The sequence below is a fragment of the Zingiber officinale genome, chromosome 7B (genome assembly GCF_018446385.1).
Source record: "Zingiber officinale cultivar Zhangliang chromosome 7B, Zo_v1.1, whole genome shotgun sequence".
In the NCBI taxonomy this organism is placed as follows: domain Eukaryota; kingdom Viridiplantae; phylum Streptophyta; class Magnoliopsida; order Zingiberales; family Zingiberaceae; genus Zingiber; species Zingiber officinale.
In genome coordinates this window covers 110109770-110134809 of record NC_055999.1, presented here as the reverse complement: position 1 = coordinate 110134809, position 25040 = coordinate 110109770, and the positions used below count along the sequence as shown (strand labels likewise).

Here is a 25040-nt window from a genome sequence, read left to right as displayed (position 1 = left end):
CATAATCAGATCTCTTAAGCTACTACTATTGTCATAACATTGGGGTTTACTGACCAATATGGCATCTGAAAAGTGAAAGGCTCAGCCTTTGAATCTGAAACAAGCAACCAATGCATATGGAGAATTCAACCAAATCAGTGTATTACAATCACACATAGTTTACAGAGAAAATGAGGTCAGCTGACAGAAAGAATGAATGAATTAACTGATTCAGACCGAAAACTGAATCCCGGAAATAAGAATTATGTAAATGTCACTCATTCTGGGCCTACAAAATTGAGATACAGTATCACATACCGAGAGGAGGAAGAAATGGACAATCTCCCATGATACTTACAATGAACTGGTCTCATTGAGCGGGTGGATGAAACTACAATCTCATCAAAAGTAATGTGGTTGAAGGGTAGTGGCATGAGAAGCCCAGTGCTCGCCCGGCGCTTCGCAAAACTCATCCACTCGCAAGAAAGAAATCTCCATTTCGAGCCTACACTCTGCAGTTCATGGATGGTACTTCGACATTCTCAATGGTAAGGGCCAGGAATTCACCTAGCCGCGTTCTCGTTTGCAGTTTCCCGGAAGAAGGTATCTGAATTTCTTGGCGTTCTGAATTAGGTATCCTGGAAGATTGACGGCGGAGTATGAACTAGGAATGGGTCCCAACTTGGCAATGATCTTCTGGAAAGTGTGCTCCTCAGGCAGCATGTCGAAAAGGTCTGCTCCACGGCATATGACACCTTGAATTCTTGCAGGATTCAAGTAATGGGCAAACCTAACACGATCAACATGGCTGTACGCTTTCATTTTGAAAATGAATTCACTAATGTGTCGGAAGCAGAAGCTGCAGTGCCACCCGGAATCAGCTAACAAATCATCGGAATGGCGGAAATGAGCATATCTGGTCTTCCCAGTTCTGTACCGGTGAACTGAAGCCCTCCAGCTATCATCATCAAGGTAGAACTCAAAAGAGTAGAGGTAGTTGCGGAGCTGGAGATGAAGTTTCTCCGGTATCTCGTCGCACCACCTGAGTAGGTTGATTGTGTGACCACTAGGGATCTCATCCACATCGGACATGATCAACAAGTCATCATCAGTGATGCCGGCAATCCTGAGAAGCTGATCCAATGCAACTCGCTGGTAGGACTCTTCCACAAAAGGATTCTCACCTTTCACAAATCTTCCCCCAACAGTTCCATAGGTCAGTCGTGACTCTATGAACTTGAAACGCTGGCGATTCTTTGCGAAAACAAGGGGCTTCCTCAAGCCGGTGAATGTCGAATTGGACTCGAGGAGAATAAACTCTGACACATAAGGGCTAAGCTCGTTCCACCTGACTTCAAGGATGTCGAGTTCATTGCTAAACAAGATGGCATCGAAGACGCGCCTCGGAATTTCCCTAATGCCCCAACCATGGAGCTTGCACAGGTTCTCCATCGGGACATTCTCGTGGTAGTAATGGGGTATCATTCGGAAGGGTTTCGGAGGGGCTTCCCACAGCGGACGAAGGAAGTAGGTGATCTTCTGGCCATGGGCATAGATGATGAATACAAGAATGGGGGCACCAACCAGGAGAAGCAACAATATCTTGAGATCGAATCTACTGAGTGCGCATCTCAGCCGCGACATGCTCAGAGCTGCTTTTGAAGCCTGCATTAAAGCGTAAACTTAAAATGTCAATGAAAAATATACAGACGATAAAGAATCTTACAGCTACAATGGCGCTACGGAACCCTAAAATTGTGAAATTGATCGATTGGATGAACTGGACTCAATAAGCTAGAGAAGCATGCCAATCTAGGGTTTCCAAGGTGCATAGGAGATCGAATACCACACGATTACAAGAAAGAAAGAAAAAAAAAACACATTTGAAGAGAGAAAAAAGAGACGAAAATTCAGATCTACGAAATCTAGAGACGAGAAAAGAGTATTACCCCTCCGCAGACATTCCCGCAGATAACATCCTTCTTCTTGGAGCAATAAGGGCAGCCTGCCTCCGGCATCTGAAGAAGCCAACCCCCAAACGAAAAAGAGCAAATTTTTGCTCACAAAGATTCGCCTTTCTATCCGAAATAGACTGGAACAAGAGCGCTAATCAATTCGATCACCTGCCGGCTGCCGCCTCAATTCTATCCTCTTCCTAATCCTCTCTTTCTCCACCTCTTGAAGAATATCCTCTTTCTCTGCTGGCAAGTTATTCGAGGTAACAACCACGAGGGGGAGGGGGGTTCTTATAAGGAAGAGGAGGAGGAGGAGGAGGAGTGGTGGTGGAAGGAAGAGTGCGGCGGAGCGCGGCGCGTTGTTAATGGAGGGTGGTGTCGATGCTTGACTGCTTCGGAGATCGCAACGCGGTTGCTTCTCCATGGGTGTGTCCGTGTGTATCTGTCTATCTACCTGTCCGTTGACAAATTCTGTGCGGGACTTGGTCTTTTATAATGGGAAGCCGCATTATGAATGTATGATTTTGCTTTAAAATGAAAAATAAATGATAAAATCACATAAAATTATCATGATATTAAATTTGTATAAAATTAGCATTATGTCAATTTAGATGTCATATCAAATCATAGTTTACAAAATCACGATCCGGATCGTACGATCGTACGATCCTACGATCCTAAGACCCAAAATCGATCCAGGATCGTGCAGAATCGAGTTTTGCAGCAGAATCACAGCAGGATCGGTAGGATCGGAACAGGATCGATAGAATCGTAACAGGATCGGAGGCCACTTGCCTCACTTGCTCCACCATCTTCAACTCATGGCCACATTCCTTAGTCAACACTACGCTTCATCTATTGGAACTCGTAACGATCGTTACCTTAAATCAGGCGCGCCCCACTGATGATCCCCTAGATGGTGACATAAAACCTTGGTGTTGTGATGGTACAAGAGACATCTATGCGAGTTAAAAGTGGAGTGAGATCTCAAATGCTCAGACTATTTGGAACTAATATCAAATGTTTGTGATTAATCAAACTGATAATGAATAAAGTGACTCCAAATCATAAATTGATCAAGCCTTAAAATCTAATTTGAGATCGCGTACATATATTATTATTATTATTGGCAAGGTGACAATGAATAAATAAAATGAGATAATTTTTTTAGTGTAAAAGTTCACAGCTGTGAGTAGAGTTTTTGTAAGAAAAATAAAAAATATAAAATAATGTGATAATTACTGAAGAACTTAATAAAATTATACATATTCTTTCAATTAGTTAATTAATGTAAAAATATGCACCGAATTTAAAAATTAAAATAATTCACACTAAAATAGCCAACTTATTGCACATGTATGATGATGCATGCATCAAACTGTTTTTAATATAATTCATCATCACTATTTTTATGTGTACTAACTGAGCATGTATAGTTGTCTAAAATTTCAATCAACTACTTTTAAATTTATATGTAATGTTTGAATATTCCAAGGACATAAATTGTAATGCTTTATTCAATCGTGCTCAAATAGGAAGTTTAAGATTGTTTAAGGACGATAAATGGTAATGCTTTGTTCAATCATGATCGAATAGAAAGTTTAAGATTGTTTGAATTTTTTTTCTTCCAATTTTTCCTTTTCCTTATGTAAAATAGTTTAAATATTTTTCTCTTATTATTAGATTAATTATCAGTTACATAAAAAAAATTTGAGAAGTTAAAATGACAATGCCAAATATCTTTTCCATTTTCCAAATTCTTTCTATCTTGTTTTTCCATTAAAAGGGATAATCGAGTACTTGTAATTTCTTTTATTGCATTTGAAGTCCTGATTTTTTATGTCAAGACTTTGTTTGTTCAAATAAGAAGGAAATAAATTGATTAAATATTTGGAAGAACTTTTGTTAATGATTTGACATATTGCTTGCACTTGTCTTTTTAGTAAAATGTTTAGATTTTAATAAATCCTATTGGATAATCATTTGTATTATATTTTTATGTTCTTATGTATTTATGAGTTTTTGAACTTTTAATTCCCATAGAAGTAAAATCATTTATATATAAATAGATAATTGTTTGAGTAATTATTTTTTTGGTTAGTTTAAGTAATTATTTTTTTGATTAAAAATTATCTGTTTTATTTGTTTATTTATTTTGATGTAGGAAAAAAATATTGGATGGACAAGAAAATTTTTGTAGAAGAAAAAGGTGAGCTGATGTATGTGCAGTACCTCTTTTGAATTCACATGTTTAATTTCTTGAAGTGTTGGATATTTTTACATATATTATGACTTGTATGCATATGCTTCTCTTTACTTCTTTTTTTTATAAGGCTATGAATTGACAACGTTAGACTTGTATTATTGTAGATTGGATTTCGAATATTAATAGGATATGTATATATATGTTAAATAGGATGTGTAATAATATGTTTGATAATATTAATTAGGATGTGTAATAAGATGTGATAATGTTAAATAGGATGTGTTAATTGAATTTGTTGTAAACATGTTTATAAATGTATTGGCTTGGATTGTATTAACAAGATAAATTGTATAAATGAATTAGTTTTGATTATTTTTTTTTGTATTTGGGGACTAATTTGATAACAAAAATAATTTGTCACAAAGAAATTGAATTTGATGACATTTTTTTTTTTTGGTAGTGTCTTGATATAAATCTTTGTTTTGTATCGACAATTAATGAAGAAATAATTCACATGATAATCACTCTATGAAAAAGACTTACATGAGTGACTTTAAATAGTAAGGAGTGGAAGTCAATTCTCCATCGATCCTCCCCGGTTGATTAACCAAGTAAGTTAGACGTGCACTGATTCAGCAGGCTATGTGAGTTGGTCGTGTTGGTCAACTTCGGCGAGCCAAAATGGTTAGTTAAACTGATTGGTTGGGTAGGCGAACTGATTGAATCTATATGCGGAATGGGATGGGTCAAATGGGGTGGATTGGTTGGGTAGGTGAACTAATTGAATCTAAATGTGAAATGGGATGGTTAGGTCAAATCAAGTCAAGTGATTCAAGAGGATCAATTGAGTTAAGCAGATTGATCAGGTCTAGTCAAGTAATATATTTATATACCAATCAAGTGGAACAATTGGTCTAAACGAATTGGTTGATCAGACTATTCAATCTACCCAAAATGGTTAGTTAAACTAAGCAAGAAATTAGTCTGTCTATCTGAGTTGGTCGAGCAAGACACTTGTTTTATTTCGCCCAACGTAAGGACTAACCTATTTAATAAGTCCACTTCACCAACTCAAACAATGGAATGAAAATATAACCTTAAATAAATATAATATAATATAATATAATATAATATAATATAATGTTTTTTTAACTAGATTTTACTATCATATTCAGTAAAATACAATTTGTTTTTAATTTTTTTTTAAAAATTGTCTTTTTAATAAATAAGAGACTTTTGAAAATTGCACGTGGCAATTTAATATAATGCTAATTTGACAAAGTCCAATTGGTATTTGAGCTTTCATGACTTGCCTAAACTTGTTCAATTTTAATTCCACAATCAAAGTTGTAAACGTGTCCCAAGACTTTGTCTTCCTTCCACTTGTCCTTTTGATTCATAATATTTATATTTGGCTAATTTCTTGGAAAAAATCATTCAATTTTGATTCCACCCTCAAAGTTGTAAACGTGTCCCAAGACGGTCTTCCGTCGACTTGTCATTTGATTAAGCTCATAAATTGGATTTGATAAGGTGTATCATATCTATACAGTAGTGTAATATAAGCACGACTACACTTGATCTTATACATAAGGTCGACAAATGTATATTTTTTAATATCATCAATCTAAATTATTGTTGGATATATATAAATAAATAAAAAATAAAAGAAATATAAAATTTTATTATGAATGAGACTTTAGTTCCATATTAAAAATTTTAAAACATGTTGATTAATTTATATTGATTCATATGTATTGAGAATGTAAATAAATATACGAGGAGAGGGGTGCAAATTTAGAATTTAGATTGTATTAAATCATGTTGAATTGTGTGCGGACGTGAAATTTCATAAAAATTAGATTCTTAATAAAATATTTAACTAATTTCTTGAAAAAAATCAATCCTGAGTTGACTCAGCAAACCTATTGAAATCCTTGAACATATATCTTTTGGAAAAAGAAACTTTAGAAAAGTTTTCTAATAAGACAACAATTGCTCTAACATTGACTTAATAAATAGTTAGATAGTCTCAAAACTCTAACTATTTAAAAAAATAAAAATAATCTTTAAAAAACAAATTATTTAGAGCTCCCGAATAAATTTTAAATGATATTTTTTGGAATTTAAAATTAATAATAGATTTCGATTTGATAGGTTAAAAGTCACATGATTTAATCCAAGTCAAAAATTATGAACTCTCAAAATTTATCTATCTATAATTACTTATCATAACGGTCCCAAAACTCCAGACTTAACTGCTCCGTATCATTAATCTTGCAATTTAATTAATGCACTTGAAAGGGGCATCAAAATGTTTAAGATAAAACACCATGACGACTTTCCTAAATAAGGATATATGGATTGTCTTTTAGTAATCAAAATAACCATATAAAATATTCATTGTGTTCCTAGTACATTCTTCTCTTTACTTTTCGATTGTGATTAATTTGTGATCATTAGAAAAGATATTAAGACGTTTTAATCTAAACATTTTGATAATTCAGTTGTCATAATACTTTTATGTTTTGATTAATGTCTTTCCTTTACAATATTATCTGCTTTAGTATATTAAAAAAAACAAGTTTTTAGTATGCTCTAGACTGTGCCCTTTATGCACCGAAATTTCTTCATATTTTTTTTTTGTCATATATTATCTTTTTTTAACCCATATGGAGATCCTCTAGTTATAACATTTTGGATGTCTTTCATCTAGTGAATTTATCCGAAAAAATTGTCATTTAATTTATCTCAATTCCATGCATAAATTATATTTTTTTCATATTTTTTTACCATATCAATGTATTTAATTGGTTTTTTTTCATGAATCAAAGTTAGAAAAAAAAAACCCAATTAAATACATTGAAACAGTAAAAATTGTAAAAAAAAGAAATACAATTTTCGCATGAAATTGAGACAAATTAGATGATTTTTTTTTTTGAAGGAATTTTCTAGATAAAAGACATTAGATCCTCTGGACTGCACTTCACTACATTGATTGATTAATTTAGATGAATCCCATCTTCTAAATTGGTAAGGTTCATCTAAATCAACCAATTAATTTATGTGGTCCATTCTCTTATCCGTAAAATGCGGACCAAAGGATCTTGTCTGTCGAAATGTGTAGAGAACCGGGATGAGACCAAGAATTACCGACTAAGAGATCTGAACTGACCCATATGAGGGACATAGTTCTACAATCTCCCTCTCAAGCTTCGTGAACTCGAGCCATCTTATGAGCGAAGGATTGGCTGCCTTCCCCATTGCATCTTTCGTCTTCGGGCTTGCTTATGCAACTTTGTGGAAGCTTGCAGGCTTTTCATGTTAAATACAAAGACTGCTGCTGCTGCTCGATGGCATTTCCAGTTGTCAATTAAAGCAATGCACAACTTCATATTTCGATATCAGATACTTGTTCAGTCCAAATCAAATGCAGGTAAAAGATCAGTTTGATCTACTTACTGACCTCAAAACCCACAAGGTTCAGTCCTCCTTCAGTCTTAAATGGATGAGTAAATCATTGTGCTAATATTGCCATGAACAATTGGAGATTGTGAACAGATTGGAATATCATGGTTTTGTTTGGATGTTACCAGATTCTCAAAGATGAACAATGCTGACATGCTACAAAACCATCCACATTTCGACAAGAAGACGAGTTCTACACAATCATGATTAAACAGTGTTTAACAAGGTAGTAAACTAAGATGGACATTCACCTCAAAACTAATCCAACAGTAGCACATCCCTAACTAGGTTATATTACAACTGAAAGTTTACACTTGAAATGGAAAGAGAACTGCAAAAGAATTCTTAAGCCCCAGTTAGGATCTAGGCATGAGGCGCAAAATGGTCGGTCGTCTTCAAATCCTTTTCATAATTATAGTCATGTTTCCTGCAAGGACAAGCATCACACTCACTTTCGCATTTGGTATCTACTTGTAATAGGTGTTCCACCAAACTCTGGATATGCCTCAATATCAGAATCATCCTCCGAAAATTTTCCTGCAGAGTCACGAGTTTCAGAACTGGAATCATTCTCATTACTCAAAATTAAATTATCTTCTTTGTTTGCAATTTTTTGGCCTGCATCTTGCAGGATCTTTGGTTCAGCTGGAGAATGTGCCATCGATGCCGCATCAATTATTTGGCTTGACTTCAGTTTTTCCCTGTTTGCTATCTCAGTTCTATAGCTCTGCATGTCCTGATATACCTGAAATGTAAAATAGATTACTTCTTGGGGGTTCAATATCCCTCGCAAAAAAATGTTTCAGTTGTTGATAGTTTCTTACATCCTTCTCGCTCTCTGGTAATTTGCTCCACAAGTCCCGAATCATTTTATTGATTTCTCGGCCCTTTCTAGGATAGAGTGGCTTAAGTTTCGCCTGCTGCTCGGCAAAGAATAAAGGGTATCCACTGTTGTTTGGTTTTGGTTTTGATTTTGGATGATGTGGGCTGCTTTTACTAATCTTCTTCTTTCTAGCACGGCCACCATTCCGGCTCTCAAGGTTGCTATTGTCGACAACCTCCGCATGCTTTGTTAGTTGCATGTCAGTCTGTCTAGGAATGTGATAGAGAACACCTTTGAGTTTTTCTGCTCCGATAGTAACAGTCACAAAGTAACCCTGCTCAAATTTTCCATCGATTACTCCAACAACTTTTTGATAAGGAGATGAGGATGCCAAACCTGGAGATAGGGTAAAAGGTAGTTACGCCAACTAGTGGAGGCAAAAGCTTCCTATCGTCACAAAAAAAGAATACCAAATGAGAAAAAAAATTAATAAAATATAATTTAGAATCAGTGTCTCGTTGATATAAAACAACAATCTATTTATTGGCCTCTTCTCACCAGGTGTTTAGTCAGCATAATTTTCGATATGCGATAGTTGATAATTTTTACTTAATCAAAGGAGTTGAATGTTTGAAGAGATACTACAATAAATCATATTAGTCCCGACCATCTTAGTCATCATTGAACTACTCAGATCCCTTAGATTCTTAAATCACTTTTTACATTACCTAGAGCACATGTTATCTCTCATGACCGTTTACGCATTTAACTCTAACATGTTTCTATCATCTTAATCTATCTTCTAATCGTCTTTTCAACTATTGAAGCTATATCAAGGATCTTAACATTCTCATCTTTGCTACTAACTCTTTTTCATATCATACTATAATCTAATAAAAAAAAATTCAAAGAGCTTAGGGGCACAAAAATCTCCAGAGGCTCTTCTTCATTTCAATCACATAATCACAAATTAATCACATCTTATCATTATGCCCTAATAGAGCTAAAAGAAACGAATAAGAAGGTTTTCATTGAAACCAACTTTATCGTGCATTTACAACTTCAACATAAACTTGTGTGTAATTTGGTTAGCGCGTGTCAGATCCATACAAGAGGTGGAGGGTTGAATTCCTCAACTAATGTAAAGGTATGCCTAATCTTTAAATGTCTGTCATGATCCCCTAGAAAACACTCACCCGAATGCATGAGTCCATAGGCATTAGTAGTGTGCAAGTTGCCTGTGCAAAATATGAATAAGATAATCAAACTCACGATTTTTTCTCCTTCGTTTTTGTGAAATAGCCTGAGTTTCAGAAGATGGTTCTATTTCTTCCAAGGATCTCTCCGTCAGACCTGATGTTGCCGAGCTCATGTTCATGGAAGCTATAAGACAAGAACATGTTGAGATACAGGACAATTGCCCTGTGACACATTAATGCATATGCAAACAAACTGGAAGGTCTAACCTGATGATCGAAAGAAATATACTTGCTCATAATTACGCAGCAAAGACATGTAGTTTTTGCGAACTAAGTAAGATGCACTTGTGGTAGTGGATGAGAAAGTAAAAGCAGAAGTTACTTCTTTCAATTTCCGATCTTCAATTACCTGTGGCCAAATAACAATAATAACCTATTATTAGTTTAAGTGGTGCTAAACAACCAAAAGAAAAGAGAAAACGAGTCAGTCGGTTTTCATGCAGACAAGGAGTCGAAGTAACTCATTGCCTTCATTAACAAAATAGAATTGTTCAATTGTTATCACTGTATTTTCCTAGTCAAATACTTAAAATAATGATTTAACACCAATAAATTCTCGAATAATCATTCAATGAACATAATGCAGTTACATGAACCAATGGTGCAATATCTGTCAGACAAAAAAAATAGATGCAATACATGCAGAATTTCAAAATATTATTTTGTTGTTGGCAACGATCAACATAAATCTTGATCAAGGCCTCGAAAAGTAACAATATTCCAGGTTTTTTAAACAAATTTCCCCAAGGAAACAGAAATTTAACAAAAAAACTCTCAACAAAGAGAAGAAATATTTTCATTAACAACAATTTTAAACGCAATGCCAGCATGTGAAAACAAAAGAAAGAGTAGTTCATTCTGTTCTGTGAATCTGTCTAACTAAAACAGACTCATGAAGCCAACAGAGCTATCATATCGAGAACTAATACTCAACTTAAATATCCAATTGCCAGGTATTTTATTACTGCAATTGTTCACAACCAACAAACTGCAAAGTTTTTCAACCTCTCATTCTATAATATTCCCATTGGTTGAATGACAAGTTGGGATAACATCCTTATTAATGAGAATACAGTTTAAATCATAGCTGGGCTCATGGTCCTTGGCATGAAATTCTGGAGTACTTACATGTTAAAAAATATTTAATCATGGAAACAGCATTTCTATTTGCAGGCCAAGGCTTACCTGCACTTGTGGATACATTCCAGTCAAACACTAGAAAGTGATCATTCACTCTCAGAGATATACCCTTTTTAATGTCTAATTTAATCATAATATATTAAACAATGATTTCAATTCTATATATCCTTCAGGCAATTTACCAACTATTCTTATGAGTTTCCAGAGAACATCACAGAAATGATATGGTGCTTGTCAGTGTCAAGCAAACAATAATAAGTTAGCCAGAATGCAGTATAAAGTTTTAAATTCTTGAGCAAAAGTTTCAATATGGCTAACCTTTTCAATGCCTCCCCGGGATGTTACCTCAACAAAAAGACAGTGAAGGTCAAGCTCCTTGCCCCCGACAGTTGGCACCCTGTGAAAGAAAACAAATCACAAGATTAGCTACTGGTTATGTTCAATATATAACCTATCAGTAGTATACATAAAGGAAACTATCAAGTTGCTTAAGTATACACCCACTAAACGAAGATAATAGATAAATTCATGAAGTACTTTAATCCAGCACCAGGTCAAACAACTAACAAAAGCTCGTGAAGAGAACCAAACTTAATTAAGAATGAAGATGGAGACAACAAGAGGTGTTGGATCTTCTGTTAAAGGGCCAGCCATGACATGACTTGGAAACAAAATAGTTTAATCCCTATAAACTTGATAAATAGATAACATATACCTAAAATCACATATTGCCCTAAACAATAATTTAATTAATATCACCAGAAATAGCACCATTGTAAGAGACCTTACCCAGGCCAGATACAACAGGGATCCCCATAAACATATAACACTCCAACAGTTAAGCCCACACTTGATGAAAAGGGAGGAGAGGAAAAAAAAAAGGGAACCAACATAGCACTGGGTACTCAAATCTTACAATTTTTAGGAAACATAAAATAAAAGGCCTCTTAATTTAGAACTTCCTAATTCTTTTGCATTCCTCCTAACAGAGAACTCAACTCCTAGCATGTTGTTGCCATCTTCCTTTGATTGCCTTTCTAATGAGGTACATCATCATAGTTTTGAATCTTTTTCTTGGATGTCCCTTCCTATGAGGAATAGTTATATCTACTCATCCTTTCGCCATGTGAGAATGTGAACATTAACTTCATTGATTTCCTATTCCTCTTCTATAATCTTTCTCAATGACTTTGAAAATGTTGTGACTAACATAAGGCAGCAACACTATGCTGGTTCCATTGTAGTCTAGCAATTGTAGAAAATTCAACATGCAATGTGAAGTCTCAAATGTGTCCCAATAAGTAGATAAGAAGATCCACTCTCTAGGTTGATGAGCTTTAGACTAATAAGTAACTACAAAGATTCAACAAGGAACCATATCCAGTGACTGTGCCTGATAAAAAGGATGCCTCGTGTTCTTATCTTATCATGTTTATCATCTTTATTTATTGGTCTCTTAGGATCATATGCTGCATTTTAATCCATGAACATAAGCCATGATCAGTAGTTAGCTGCAAGTTTTTTGTTTGAAGGGGTCAAGTTATTACGGGGGTTTTCTAAGGATGAATCTTGTGGCTCAATTAAATGTTTGTTATTGTGAAGGATTGCCAAGTGAGAAAATATGTTGGTAACCACTAAGTGCAGATATGCTTCTTATAGGGACCAATTCATCATAACACACTTTTAGGTGTTATTTCCTTAAGCACAAAAGTTGATGTGAGTTTTGGATTCTTTACTTCTTTTTCATCTTAAACTAATATGCTTTTGGTTTGAGAAAATTTGTGCCTAAGGTTATATTCACACTCTCTCAGATTTCGTAATAGGTTTTCTTTTGCTTAAGATAGAATTAAACGTCTGCAGCTTATGATAGGCTTTTTATGATAAACTAGGAATAAATAGTTCAACATCTCTTTGGATTTCAAGTTAAATCCATCAATGAATTGGTTAATGATCGACAAGGTCCTTCATGAATGTTCACAGCGCCTATAATATTTTCAAATTGATTTCTATATTTTGCCTCACTTAGAGATTATTGTTTAACATTTATCAATTTGGTATATAATTCATCCATAAAGTGTGTAGAAGCATGTCTTTGATTCTGCATCTCATTAAGGTCAATGTTTAAGGGTCAGTTTTCTAATTTGTTCTTGTTACACTACCCAGGTTATATTCACTCAGGTAGTCCTAGCTTGGAAAGGATTCTATTACCCACAAACTTGGCAAACAAATAACCTATACATGAATAACTTATTTCCCTAAACAAATATCTTGCTATGACTTAACCACGATAAAATCGTACTGTTTTCAAACTCATAAAATTTTAAAGCTTCCTAAGTTTTTTGGCAACACATAGTTATCGAATATTTTTTATAAAAAAAAGTTACCATAATTTGACAAGAATTATTATGGCCACCATGGTTAGTACTCATAATTACTTAGAAATCCATAAAGATATTCTAATATAACTCTATTTGAAGCAAACTTTGACCCATTAGTTTCTTAGTGGTAAATTTAACATTCCTTGTCATTGCATCAAGTTATAAAGGCTTAGTGAAGACATTGATAAAGTTTTTCTAATACAAGGATCAGTCAATTTAACAATGCATTTATTTCTATTATAACTTAAACAATGTGATGATTCATAATTCAAGAAAAAGTCTCTCATGCAAAATAAAATGGTCTAGTAGCTAAGCATGCATACTGTGTTTCCTTGAACAGAAGTAGGAAAGAAAGAAGAAAAAAATGAAATCATTGATTCCTCTTGTTTATTTGGAAGGTAATAGAGAAGAGGAAGGAATTTCATTCCGTCCAATTCCTCTATCGCATTTCCACCCAAATCAAGCGGAAACAGAGGAAAATGAAGTTTATGCATCTAACAAAAAAAGTTAATTAATATAGCTCTATCTTTTTCCTTCTGTCCAAGAAAATTAAGAATGAAGTTGCTTAGAAATAAAATGAGAAAAATTATTTCTTTTCTTTTCCTTTCACTTAAAATTAGTTTCATTTCCCTCTTAATCCTCTCCTCCAGGAAAACTCAGCAAAAAAAGAAGGGAGGTAGTCACACCTTAACTTTGTCCCAAGTCTGGAGTGAAAATCCTCGAGAGTTTCCGTAAACAACTTCGGATCAGCAATGACATCCTCATACTTAGCCAAAGGTTCAGGATAGTGATGATCCACCATCACAGTCTCCAAATCATACTTGCCCTTCTCAGCAACTTCGCCTCCCCTCTCATTTTCCTCCATTCTAACTGCATCATCAAAGACAAAATTAGCTCAAGTAATAATAATAATAATAAATTAACTAGAATCAAAATGGCACTCTAAATCCCACTTCGCCTGTGCCTTCTGGGTAAAAATAAGTCCAGAACTGTGCCCTAAAAGCCGGATAGGGTTTCAAATGAAACAACTTTTGCTCGATTACGAATACCACCAAAGAAACAACCTCCATTAGATCCACAAGCCAAAAAGGAAGAAACTTTAAGCTTCAGGTCATCAATAAAAAGAAGAAAAACCTGGTGATAACTAACACCATTCTGATCTTTCCACAACTGCTGTTAAATGCGAAAAATAAAATGCACACGCAGCAAGAAATTACAAGGGAGAAGAACCACAACCCTAAAACTATAACAAAGATCTAATCCAGAAAAGTGAGATGATAAGAAGAGCAGAAGAATGCTAACAAAAAAATTACCTTTCATGCTCTCCTTCACCGTGAAAGCATACTGCGGGGTAGTGAAGCTGCGGGGCGATTTAGAGGCGCCGACCGGCTCCCGAGAAAACAAATGGACAAACAGAAACCACCCGGATATTCTACCTTTTGTAGAATTGGATATTCGAAAGGAGCCTCGTCGGCGCCGCTAGATTTATCTCTTTGCCTCCAATAAAAATGATGGTACACGTATGGGTAGATTCGTAGTTTTTGCCCGTAGAATATAATGCAGTATCTAGTGTAGTAGGTGTGTATATTTATTTGCGCGATTTATTTTCTAAATTCGTTTCTTACATTTCTCAGATCTACCCAAGAAACAGCATCTACTTTTAAATGCCCTAAAACAATTTTAATTTTAATTTTTTTTACCCTGATTTAACGGGAAGGCATCCTCTGATCTGTAAATACTAGAACATCCCTTGATCTAACATTTGTATTAGTAGAAGGTAATGATCCCCACCTATTTAACATATGGGGGTCCTTACCTCCCACCAATCCATCTTTCCTGGTCCCGGAACGGATCAGGAAAGGTGGTCCAGAGGATCTCATTTCATTTTAACGACTTTTTGTAAGAAGACTTTGTTATATATATACCTTTGTGTAAGTAGTAGTATATGGATGGATCGATATCGGCACACAACCTCTTGTTTGTGAATGTGAAGGGGAATGCCCTCAGGGCAGAGTACAAATGGGGGCACATGATTTTATGATCAAGAGGTCTAAGATTCGATCATCGAAATATCATTATCTGGGATTAGTGTCCTAGTCATACGCTTTCAATTGTATACCTATATTTATTTCCCTCTATATTCGTAAGACCAACTCTAAGGGAGTCATTAATGTGACGGTTCCAAATTTTTTATGAATGTGAAGGATAACTCATTATGACCACAATGATAGCAAGTAACTATGGATAGAAAAGAAATAGGAAGCCATCGGTAATAGTTTGAAATTGACGGTATGATATTCGATGATTTTAAGAATGTCGACACTTATAGATCATGATTCAAAACAGTTAGTTATGATTTAGTTTACGGTTCAAAATTATTATTATTTATTAAAAAAATATTTAAAAATATAAAAAGGATTTATACTTATTTAAATTATTTATCTATCATTTTTATGCCTTGTATAGATGTAAGAAATCATGGGACATGAAAAATGGAAAGAATTCATAGTTTGCTGTGCTTATTAACTTTATTAAGAAAGCAGTAAGATCAATCATTTAAACTATTTACTTTGATAAATAGGAAAAAAAATAATTATTTATTATCTAAAATACTCTATATATCCTTCTTGCCTCTAATGCTACAGATTGAAAATTAATTATGGCTTGGAAATAACGTTGGATTCATAAAAATTGAATATATCTAGTACTTGTAAACTTTGCGTTAGAATTTTAAAATAATATTTATTTTAACTTCATGACTACAAAATTATTATTAACCAAAAAGTTATCCTTGAAATTCACGTTTTAAATAATCAATCTATCTTTGAAAGTAATATTCAATCTAACTGTATTTTAAAAATCAAAAAGTATCGGTCCAAATTTTACTTGAAAATAATTTTCAAGCGCTACAAAATTATTATCCATCGAAATATAAATCAGAAATTATTAGTTATAAACATTACTTGAAAATATTACGTATACACAAGTGTGGCAAAATTGTTATCAATTAAAATATTAAATTACAAATTCGTGGTCGATATTTTTTTTTTACTTCAAATACTATTAATCTAAGATTTAATCTTGAGATATTCCTTCAGATTTTTTTTATAAGAAAAATAAATTATAAAAAAATGCTCAGACAAAATATCAACGAATCATCATCATACGATCAAGATTTCAACTACTAAAAGTAAAGAATAGAGTGCTTCTTGGGAAACAAAAATATTGACCACTTGTTGATATTAAAAAGGACTTCTGAGGACTCATAGTTGAATAAAAAGGTGACTGAGTCAATTTATACTATTTTATCTAATAATATTTTATGTAGATTAAAAAGGTTTGAGAATGCATACGAGTTTTGGACTCAATTGATCAACCTTCACGAGAAACTATTGAAGCTAGAGGAGCAAGTAAAAAGTGAATTCAGACTCAAGTTAAACCCAACGGAGAAGACTACAGAATTAGGGGTTGCGCTTAAGGTTAGTAATATTTACCAAAATACTTATGTTAGTAGTAGTTTAAAAAATATGCATGTTAATTTAAATATTTATGAAAATGTACATGAAAATCATGTATTTGACAATACTTTCAAAAATACCCCAAGAATATTATCTGATAAAATAAATATAATTAATTTAGAAAATTTAAAAATAATTAATAACCCTAAAAATTCAAATAATGACCAAATCATGACAAAATCAACATATTTCTTAACACAACACTTAATAATATAGATAAAATCAATTTGAGTAATTCTACTCCTAAAAAAATTTCAACTAATAATACTAAAAATATAGCTTTACAAAAAATAATTCAAATAAATTAACAAATTCAGAAAAGTTAAATATTACTCTTAAAAATTCAAATTTAAACTTAAATAAATCTGAAATTTTAAATGATAATAATGACTGATCCTGTCCAAATGAAGGAAGCTGGAAAGCCGGGGATTGGGTGACCGTTGATGGGATGAAGACTTCAATACTACAAAACAAAACCAAATCGGGGAAGGGGTCCCTGATGTTAGCTCTCCGACGCTCAAGTCAAAATCAGAAAGAGAATGGATAATCAAGAAAATAATAAATCTTGTCTTCTTTATACCTAACGTATCCTTTTATACCTTTTTTCTGTGATCATTCATTTGCCCTTATTTAATTATATTAATTGTCAGAAGAAGGTTTATTTGTCTTGACTTATGTGCATTGATGATAAATGTAGTGTTCTTCTTTGTCTTAGTTTCTTTATATTTAATGATAGATGGCGTGTTCTCTTTTGTTTCCTTATCTCCTCCTGTGCAATGTCATTCCTTACGCCGAACGGGTGGTTCGAGCGGCTCATTTTCTTGCCGACCGATCCATGATGCCCCGACCGAGCGGGTGATGTCCGATCGGCCACTCCTTTGCCGACCTAGATAACCGTAAGCCCGACGTTGACCGCCTTGACTTTGACCGACACCGTGTCAATTGACCCGTGACAGGTGGACCCTCCCTTATCACCGCATCACAAGCCTTCCCCTCAAGTCTAGTCGAAGCAGGCTACAGGTCTGACTGACTGGCCAACTAGTCCTTGGCGATTTTTACGTCCAATCGGAATGTTTGGTCCTTACTGTCTGATCGGCGCATCAACCAACGCCGCTCAGTCGTTGTCTAACCATGGAAAATGGACGATCGGAGTATCTAGTAACCTGTTCTCTATGCAGCGCGGGGCAATGAGTGGTGATACTTGGAGAATTCTCCAAACGTGCTTCTTCGAGTGGTCTTGGTCGTCGCTGACGTCACCCATATTTCTCGAAGCCCGTGTAAATCCTTGACAATTATGACTGAGCACGCAACCATCCCTTTTAATTAAATTCATTAAATTATACCCGGTAACCACATGCCACTGTCCCTCTTTCTATCGCTGCACGCCTGACAAGACAGACGGATATCCTCTACTGACATGACTGGCGCCTCTTTGAATTCCACAGTTAGATCTTCTTCTAGGTTTTCGAAACCTTAGATCGGACGGTTGAGAGCGATCAACCGTGAGGTTTATAAGCCTCGCATGTGCCGTCATCTTTTCCACTTCGTGCTTTCGTCTTCGAGCTTCGTCGCTGTGGCATTTCGCTTATTCGTCGGTGATCCTCCTATACTTCGGTAATCTCCCGCTTCTTTTTGATCAATTCTATGTGATCTTCCTTGTAAGGTTTTCAATTAATTCGGTCTAGTGTTTGTTGATCGTTCATCTTCAATTTTGTTCTTTCGATGACAAGCTCATCTCAACTTCCCACCGTCGTCCCTGGACTCTGGTACACCTCCATTGAGTCTAGGTTTGACGCAGGCGATGCGGAGAGTATGAGGGATGCATACGAAATTACGCCTAATTATCAAATAGGTCTTCCTTCTGCTTTTGACCGCTCGGACGAACCGCCATCCGATTTTGTAACATTTTTCAGGAACCAATTTACCACTGGTCTGTGGTTCCCGATCCACCCTTTCTTCTCAGTCGTTTGTAAATATTTTCGTATCTCCTTACATCAACTAGTGCCGAACTCCTTTCAGCTGTTGTGCGGGGTCATCGTTCTATTCCGCCTGCATGGTATTCCCCTACCTCCTTGGCTCTTCCATTATTTCTACTATCCCAGGTTGTCCGAGCCGGGGACTTTTCTTTTCCAAGCCCGAGTGGGCCTTGTTTTCTTTGATAAGATGTTGTCCTCCAATAAACATTGGAAGGACTATTATTTTTTTGTTCGCTTTCTCAAGCGGCCGAACTTCCCGACCAGATGGCAATTTGAAGCGCCAAATCCTCCAGAGCTCAAGAAATACAAGAACCAATCGGACTACCTCCACGCAGCTTCACAATTGGCTGGGCAAAAATACCATATTCACAAATTGCTGCATGAGGGAGTCCTCTACGTGTTCGGCTTGAGACCGATTCGCACGAAGCTTCCGTCCAGCCTAGGTACGCTCCTTCTTGGCTTAACTTTTGAATCCAACTAATTTTTTTTGTTCTCTTTTGTAGTTCAAGTCATGTTGCGTGCACGTCTGGCTGACAAAGCCAAGCTTGCGAACGCTGAGATCAATGCGACGATCATGGCTGAGTTGGAGAGCCGTGATTTACGGTCGATTAGCTCGCAAGAAGACCTGCTCGGAGAGAGCGAGGGAGCGCCAGCACTAGTGAGCAAAGGGATAGCCAGCCGAACACCCAGCGGTGGAGCGGTTGGTGCATCGAATCCTCCACCCGCTCGGCTATCGGTGGTTCCGATTGAGGAGGCGTTGGACTCAGCCTCTTCTAGGGAGCCACTGATAAGCCGCAAGAGGCGCCAGGCGAAGGCTACATCTCGCTCCACTTCCTCCATTGTGCGGACTCCCACCAAAACTAGCCCACACCTTCCCTTCGCTGAACGGGTTGAAACTTCGACGCCAGCTCCCGTTATGGCGACCGTTCCCCCTACATTATTTGATCGGACATCATCCCTTTCCGGTCTTCCCCAGGGAACCATTTGCGCGCCGACAGTTGCCTTCATGCCACCGCCGAAGATTCAAAAGCCTGGAATTCGACGGACGTCAACATCTCGACTGTTCGGTAGAGCCACCTCAGCCCAATCAGCCCCGAGCGGGTCGGGGAAACATACAGTGGTTATCCATCTTTCGACTGAGGAATGACGTGAGTCGGACGACGCTGAATCCCGATCCCCGAGCACCAAATAATCATTTAAGGGTCGCTCGCACAGATATGGGCGGGCGCCCAAGCCCGCGCAGCGGTCATGCCTCCAAGGGTGCTTGCGGACAGTCATACTCGGATGTCCATTGAGGTAAGTTTTTTGTATGTTTTTTAATTTATCTCTGATGGTCTCTTATATTTCTCTGGTTCTTCACAGTATTGGGTGGAGACTCTGGCCATGTACCAGATGCTCTTATTTTTAGAATAGGAAGTCAAGCAGCTGAAGGTGCCGAGTGGCCAATCATCTGCTTCTTAGACGCAACTGCAGCAGATGAATGCTGAGATGGCTCAACTAAGAGTCGATCTGGCCAAGAGCGCCGAACAACTGGAGGTGGAGAAAGGCAAGAGCACCGAACAGGTGACCCAGCTGGCTTGTCTTAATAAACAAGCTACCTTCTTTGAGTCAAAAATCCACTCGTTCAACACCAAAAAGCTTCGAGCCATTGAAGATCTAGAGATAAAAGATAAAGAGTATCGGGTGTTGGCTCAGAATCTGAAGGAGGCTAAAACTATGTTGAAGGTCGAGTGAGATGAATGATCGGCCAAGCAGACTGTAGTAATGGCCTAGCTCGACGCCAAGGATGAAGAGCAGACCAAGTTGTAGGAAGAGTTGGAGGCCTCCCGAGCGGCCCTAGAGATGTATCAGGGAGCTGAGTCGAGTGGGTTTAATCTTATGAAGCAATGTTCGACCTACATCCGCTCGGATGCTTTTAATGACAAAGTCACCAATCGGGCTCTTCGTCTGTTCGACCTGGCGATTGAAGAGATGTTCAACCAACTCAGGGAAAGCGGCTACCTCCCCGCCGCTCTATCAAGCAAGGTCATCAGTCGGGACAAACTGACTGAGTTGCTGCCCGATGATGTCTTAGATTATCTGGAGTGAGCCAATTTGAGCGTTTTGCCTCTGTAAAAATTTTAAAGTTTCAATGAATACTTGTCCGTCTGGCTAACCTTTATTCTCTTCCCTTTATTTTCTTCTTAGCATTTTAACTTTTCATCTCGATTTTCAAGTATCGCGTAAACTCGTGTAGTCTCATATTTCTTCTGATTGGCAACAGATTATCTACTTAGCCAGTCAATCCATTTTGTTTTCAAAGTTGTCGCTTGACCGTTTTAGCGTAGATATGGGTTTAAGGTCGATGCTCGACCGCTGACGAAGACAGGGGTTTAAGGTCGCCGCTCGACTGTTGACGAAGACAGGGGTTTAAGGTCGCCGCTTGACTGTTGATGACGACAGGGGTTTAAGGTCGCCGCTCGACGGTTGACGTAGACAGGGGTTTAAGATTGTCGCTAGATCGTTGATGACGACAGGGGTTTAAGGTCGTCACTCGACCGCTGACATAGACAGGGGTTTAAGGTCGCCACTCGACCGTAGATGACGACAGAGGTTTAAGGTCGTCGCTCGATCGTTGACGTAGACATGGGTTTAAGGTCGCCGCTCAACCGTTGATGGAGACAGGGGTTTAAGGTCGCCGCTATACCATTGACGTAGATAGGGGTTTAAGGTCGCCGCTCGATCGTTGATGGAGACAGAGGTTTAAGGTCATCGTTCAACCGTTGATGGAGATAGAGGTTTAAGGTCGTCGGTCGACCGTTGATGACGACAGGGGTTTACGGTCGTCGCTCGACTGCTGACATAGATAAGGGTTTAAGGTCGCCGCTATACTGTTGATGGAGACAGGGGTTTAAGGTCATCGCTCGATCATTGATGGAGACTGAGGGTTAAGGTCACCGCTCGACTATTGATGGAGACAGAGGTTTAAAGTCGTCGCTCAACCAATGACGGAGATAGAGGTTTAAGGTCATCGCTCGATCGTTGATGGGGTTTATAGTCGTCGTTTGACTTTTAACTTGGCCTGATCGACCCAAGAGTCTGAAAAACTTTGGTTTTATTCATGTTGGCCCCGCATTCAGAAGGCATATGCACAAGTACATTTATATTTGCTCACGCACTTCTCACCCGGGCCTGTAGGATTGAAAATGATTTGCACTCCATGGTCGCTCGAATCATCTCCCGTTTTCGTCTTTTAAGTAATAGGCCCCCGAGCGGAGTTTCTGCACGACCTTGTAAGGTCCCACCCATGGTGCCTCGAGTTTGGTGACGTTGCCGACCGGCTTGACTTTCTTCCATACCAGATCACCGACTTGGAAAGACTTCGGGATCACCTTCTTGTTGTAGTTCTGCCTCATTCGTTTTCGGTAAGCCATTAGTCAAACGGTCACCTTATCACGCGCTTCAACCACCAAGTCAAACTCCGCCTCATTTGGAGTCGTGCGAAGTGCCCACAAAACACTTGAGAGCTCGTCAACCCAACTACCTCCTGCGTGGTCGAGCCAAGTTCGTAAGCATCTGAGGATCTCCCGATTTGTAACTTCTGTTTGACCGTTGCTTTGGGGGTAGGCGACTGAGGTGAAGGCCTGCTGGATGTTATAGCCTTCGCACCACTCCCAGAGCTTCTAACCCACGAACTACCTTCCATTATCCGAGACGAGCCGACGAGGGATGCCAAACCGACAGAGGATGTTCTGCCAGATGAACTTGATGACCATCTGCTCACTTATCTTTGCCAGGGGTTCAACCTCCACCCATTTTAAAAAGTAGTCCACAGCAACAAGTAGGAACCTTCGCTGACCTATTGCCATGGGAGTTTGAGTGAATGAGGACCTTTGTGGCTCCAACATGCCTCGCTGCTTGCAAGCCGACTATTAAGGCTTCATACTCGACCTCATTGTTGGTGGCGCGATAATCCAACCGAACGAAAAATTGCATTCGATCTTCCCTTGGGGAAATGAGTAGGATGCCCATCCCGCTGCCTTGTCGGGTGGAAGAGCCATCCACATATATTCTCCAAGTGACTTCTGACTCGCCGCTCTGGATTTCTATGAAGAAATCAGCCAAGACTTGAGCTTTTATCGCCGTTCAGGACTGGTATTGGATGTCGAACTCACTTAGCTCAGTTGTCCACTTGATTAGTCGACCGGATGCTTCTGGGTTGAGGAGGACTCTGCTCAAGGTACTGTTGGGCATCACGACGATTGGATGGGAGAGGAAGTACGGGCGGAGTCTCCGAGTGGCTAGTATCAAAGCGTAAGCTAACTTTTCCAGACCAGTGTAGTGAGACTCGTTGTCTTTTAATATATGACTTAAAAAATACACAGGTTGTTGCTCTTGCCCATTTTTCTTAACTAATGCTGAGCCGACCACATTCTCTATGGACGACAGATAGATCCAGAGCGACTCTCCTGCGCTAGACTTAGCTAATATAGGCAAGGAGTTGAGATAATCTTTAAGCTCTTCGAACGTCCGATCGCACTCCGTATCCCACTAGAATTTTATCGCCCGACGCAACACCTTGAAGAACGGTAGGCTCCGGTCAGAGGATTTGGATATGAATCTGGATAGAGCGGTAATGCACCCACTTAACCGTTAGGCTTCCTTCAAGTTGTGTGGTGGTGGCATATCTTGTAGAGCCTTGATCTTGCTTGGATTGGCCTCGATCCCCCACTCGGTGATGATGTATCCCAGGAATCGGTCGCTCTTGGTGCCGAACGGGTACTTGTTCGGGTTCAGCTTTATTCCATAAGCCCTCAGAGTTTGGTAGATCTCCTTGATGTCTGTGCAAAGATCAATAGCTATTGGAGATTTTATTAATATGTCATCGACATATATCTCTATATTGCGACTGATCTGTCTTCGGAACACCTTGTTCATGAGCCTCTGGTAGGTGGCACCAGGGTTCTTTAGCCCGAATGGAATGATGTTGTAGCAGAACATTCCATCATGATAAAGCTGACCTTTTCTTGATCTTCTTGTTGGTTAGTCCTAGGAAGATCGTACCGGTTCCACTATACAAAAATTTTGTACAAGTGTCCAACATTTCCTAAATAACCTATTGTGTTCTTTAAAAGTTAAATTAGTAATCGCAGACGGAACTTAACATCATTGATTCCAAATTTAACTTATCTGTTCTTAATGGTTTAGAATTGGATCGCAAGCGGAACTTAACACTATTGATCCAAATCCACTTATGTTATAAATTTCATTAAATATTAATTTCCAAAATTGGCTTCCAGGACTGCATGACGAGGCACATGACCTTCTTAGGTATGGGAGCATCCACCACTGCCTAGGTAAAGCCTTTTAAGGAAAGCCAATATTTAATTTCCTTATATAACTCTAGGTTTAACCAAAAGGAATAATCGAATCACAAATTCGAAAAACAAAACGAAGAAAACACAACTTCGAAATAAATTCGAAAAACTAGAATCTAATGCCTCTTGTGTTTGGAATTCTTACAAAGAAAAATAACTAGTATGATGCGGAAAATAATTGTTAATTATACCTCCTCTTTGTATGCTAATAACCTCGAGATCTTCTGCCGTATTCCTCGCCTCGCCTTGGACGTCGTGTGGGCGACGATCCTCTAAGTTGAACACCACCCAAAGAACTTCTCCTTCTTCTCTATGTTTCGGCCACCACCACCACCAAGGAGCAAAAGAGAGCAAAGGGAAAAGAGAGAGAGAGAGGGTCGGCCACCAAGAGGAACTCCACCAAGAGAATAAGAATTGTTATCTCATAAGGTCTCTCCTCCCCTTCTTTTATATTACTTGCCCAAGGCCAATAAGGAAAGACTTTTTACAAAAATTAAAATCTTCATCTTGTTTTTCCTTTTTCTTTTTTATTTTTTTTTTCTTTTCTCTTGATTGATTCAATCACCAATCATTGATTGGTTTCATTTGGCCGACCCCTTGCTTAGGCACCAAGCAAGGGTGGCCGACCCCAATAGGAAAGGAATAATAATTTTGTAAAAATTTTATAAGTCAAGGAGAAAACCTCTTATAAAATTTTACAAATTCTCTTTTAATTTCTTAAAGTGGAAGTTAAAAAAGGAAAGTTTTAAAAATTAAAACCATATTTTAAAATTTAAAACTTCTCTTCTAAAAATTTTATTTTTTTAACATGGTTACAAAAATAGAAAATTTAAATTTTAAAACTTCTCTTCCTTTTTCCTTAAAACAATGAGGATGGTTAAAAAAGGAAAGTTTTAAAATTTTTTAAACTTTCTTTTAACCATGTGGTCTAATTCAAATAAGAAAAGTTTTCAAATTTAAAATCTCTCTTTTACAACTTGT

At 37.5% G+C, this 25040-nt stretch overlaps 2 protein-coding genes across 2 annotated transcripts; both read right to left on the bottom strand.

The window, feature by feature from the left end:
• Window positions 1-87: 87 nt before the first annotated feature.
• LOC122006876 (beta-1,4-mannosyl-glycoprotein 4-beta-N-acetylglucosaminyltransferase-like) lies at window positions 88-2360 on the bottom strand. The gene is made up of 2 exons (XM_042562553.1): window positions 1929-2360; window positions 88-1644 (listed from the first exon to the last, which is right to left on the bottom strand). Exons 1-2 carry the CDS (start codon window positions 1995-1997, stop codon window positions 547-549), a joined length of 1167 nt encoding a protein of 388 aa, XP_042418487.1. The 5' UTR covers window positions 1998-2360; the 3' UTR covers window positions 88-546.
• A 5657-nt stretch (window positions 2361-8017) lies between these two features.
• LOC122006875 (high mobility group B protein 15-like) lies at window positions 8018-14680 on the bottom strand. Its single transcript, XM_042562552.1, has 7 exons — window positions 14522-14680; window positions 13895-14078; window positions 11149-11227; window positions 9898-10039; window positions 9704-9814; window positions 8433-8827; window positions 8018-8353 (listed from the first exon to the last, which is right to left on the bottom strand). The coding sequence occupies exons 1-7, from the start codon at window positions 14526-14528 to the stop codon at window positions 8057-8059; spliced, it is 1215 nt and encodes a 404-aa protein (XP_042418486.1). The 5' UTR covers window positions 14529-14680; the 3' UTR covers window positions 8018-8056.
• Window positions 14681-25040: the final 10360 nt, after the last annotated feature.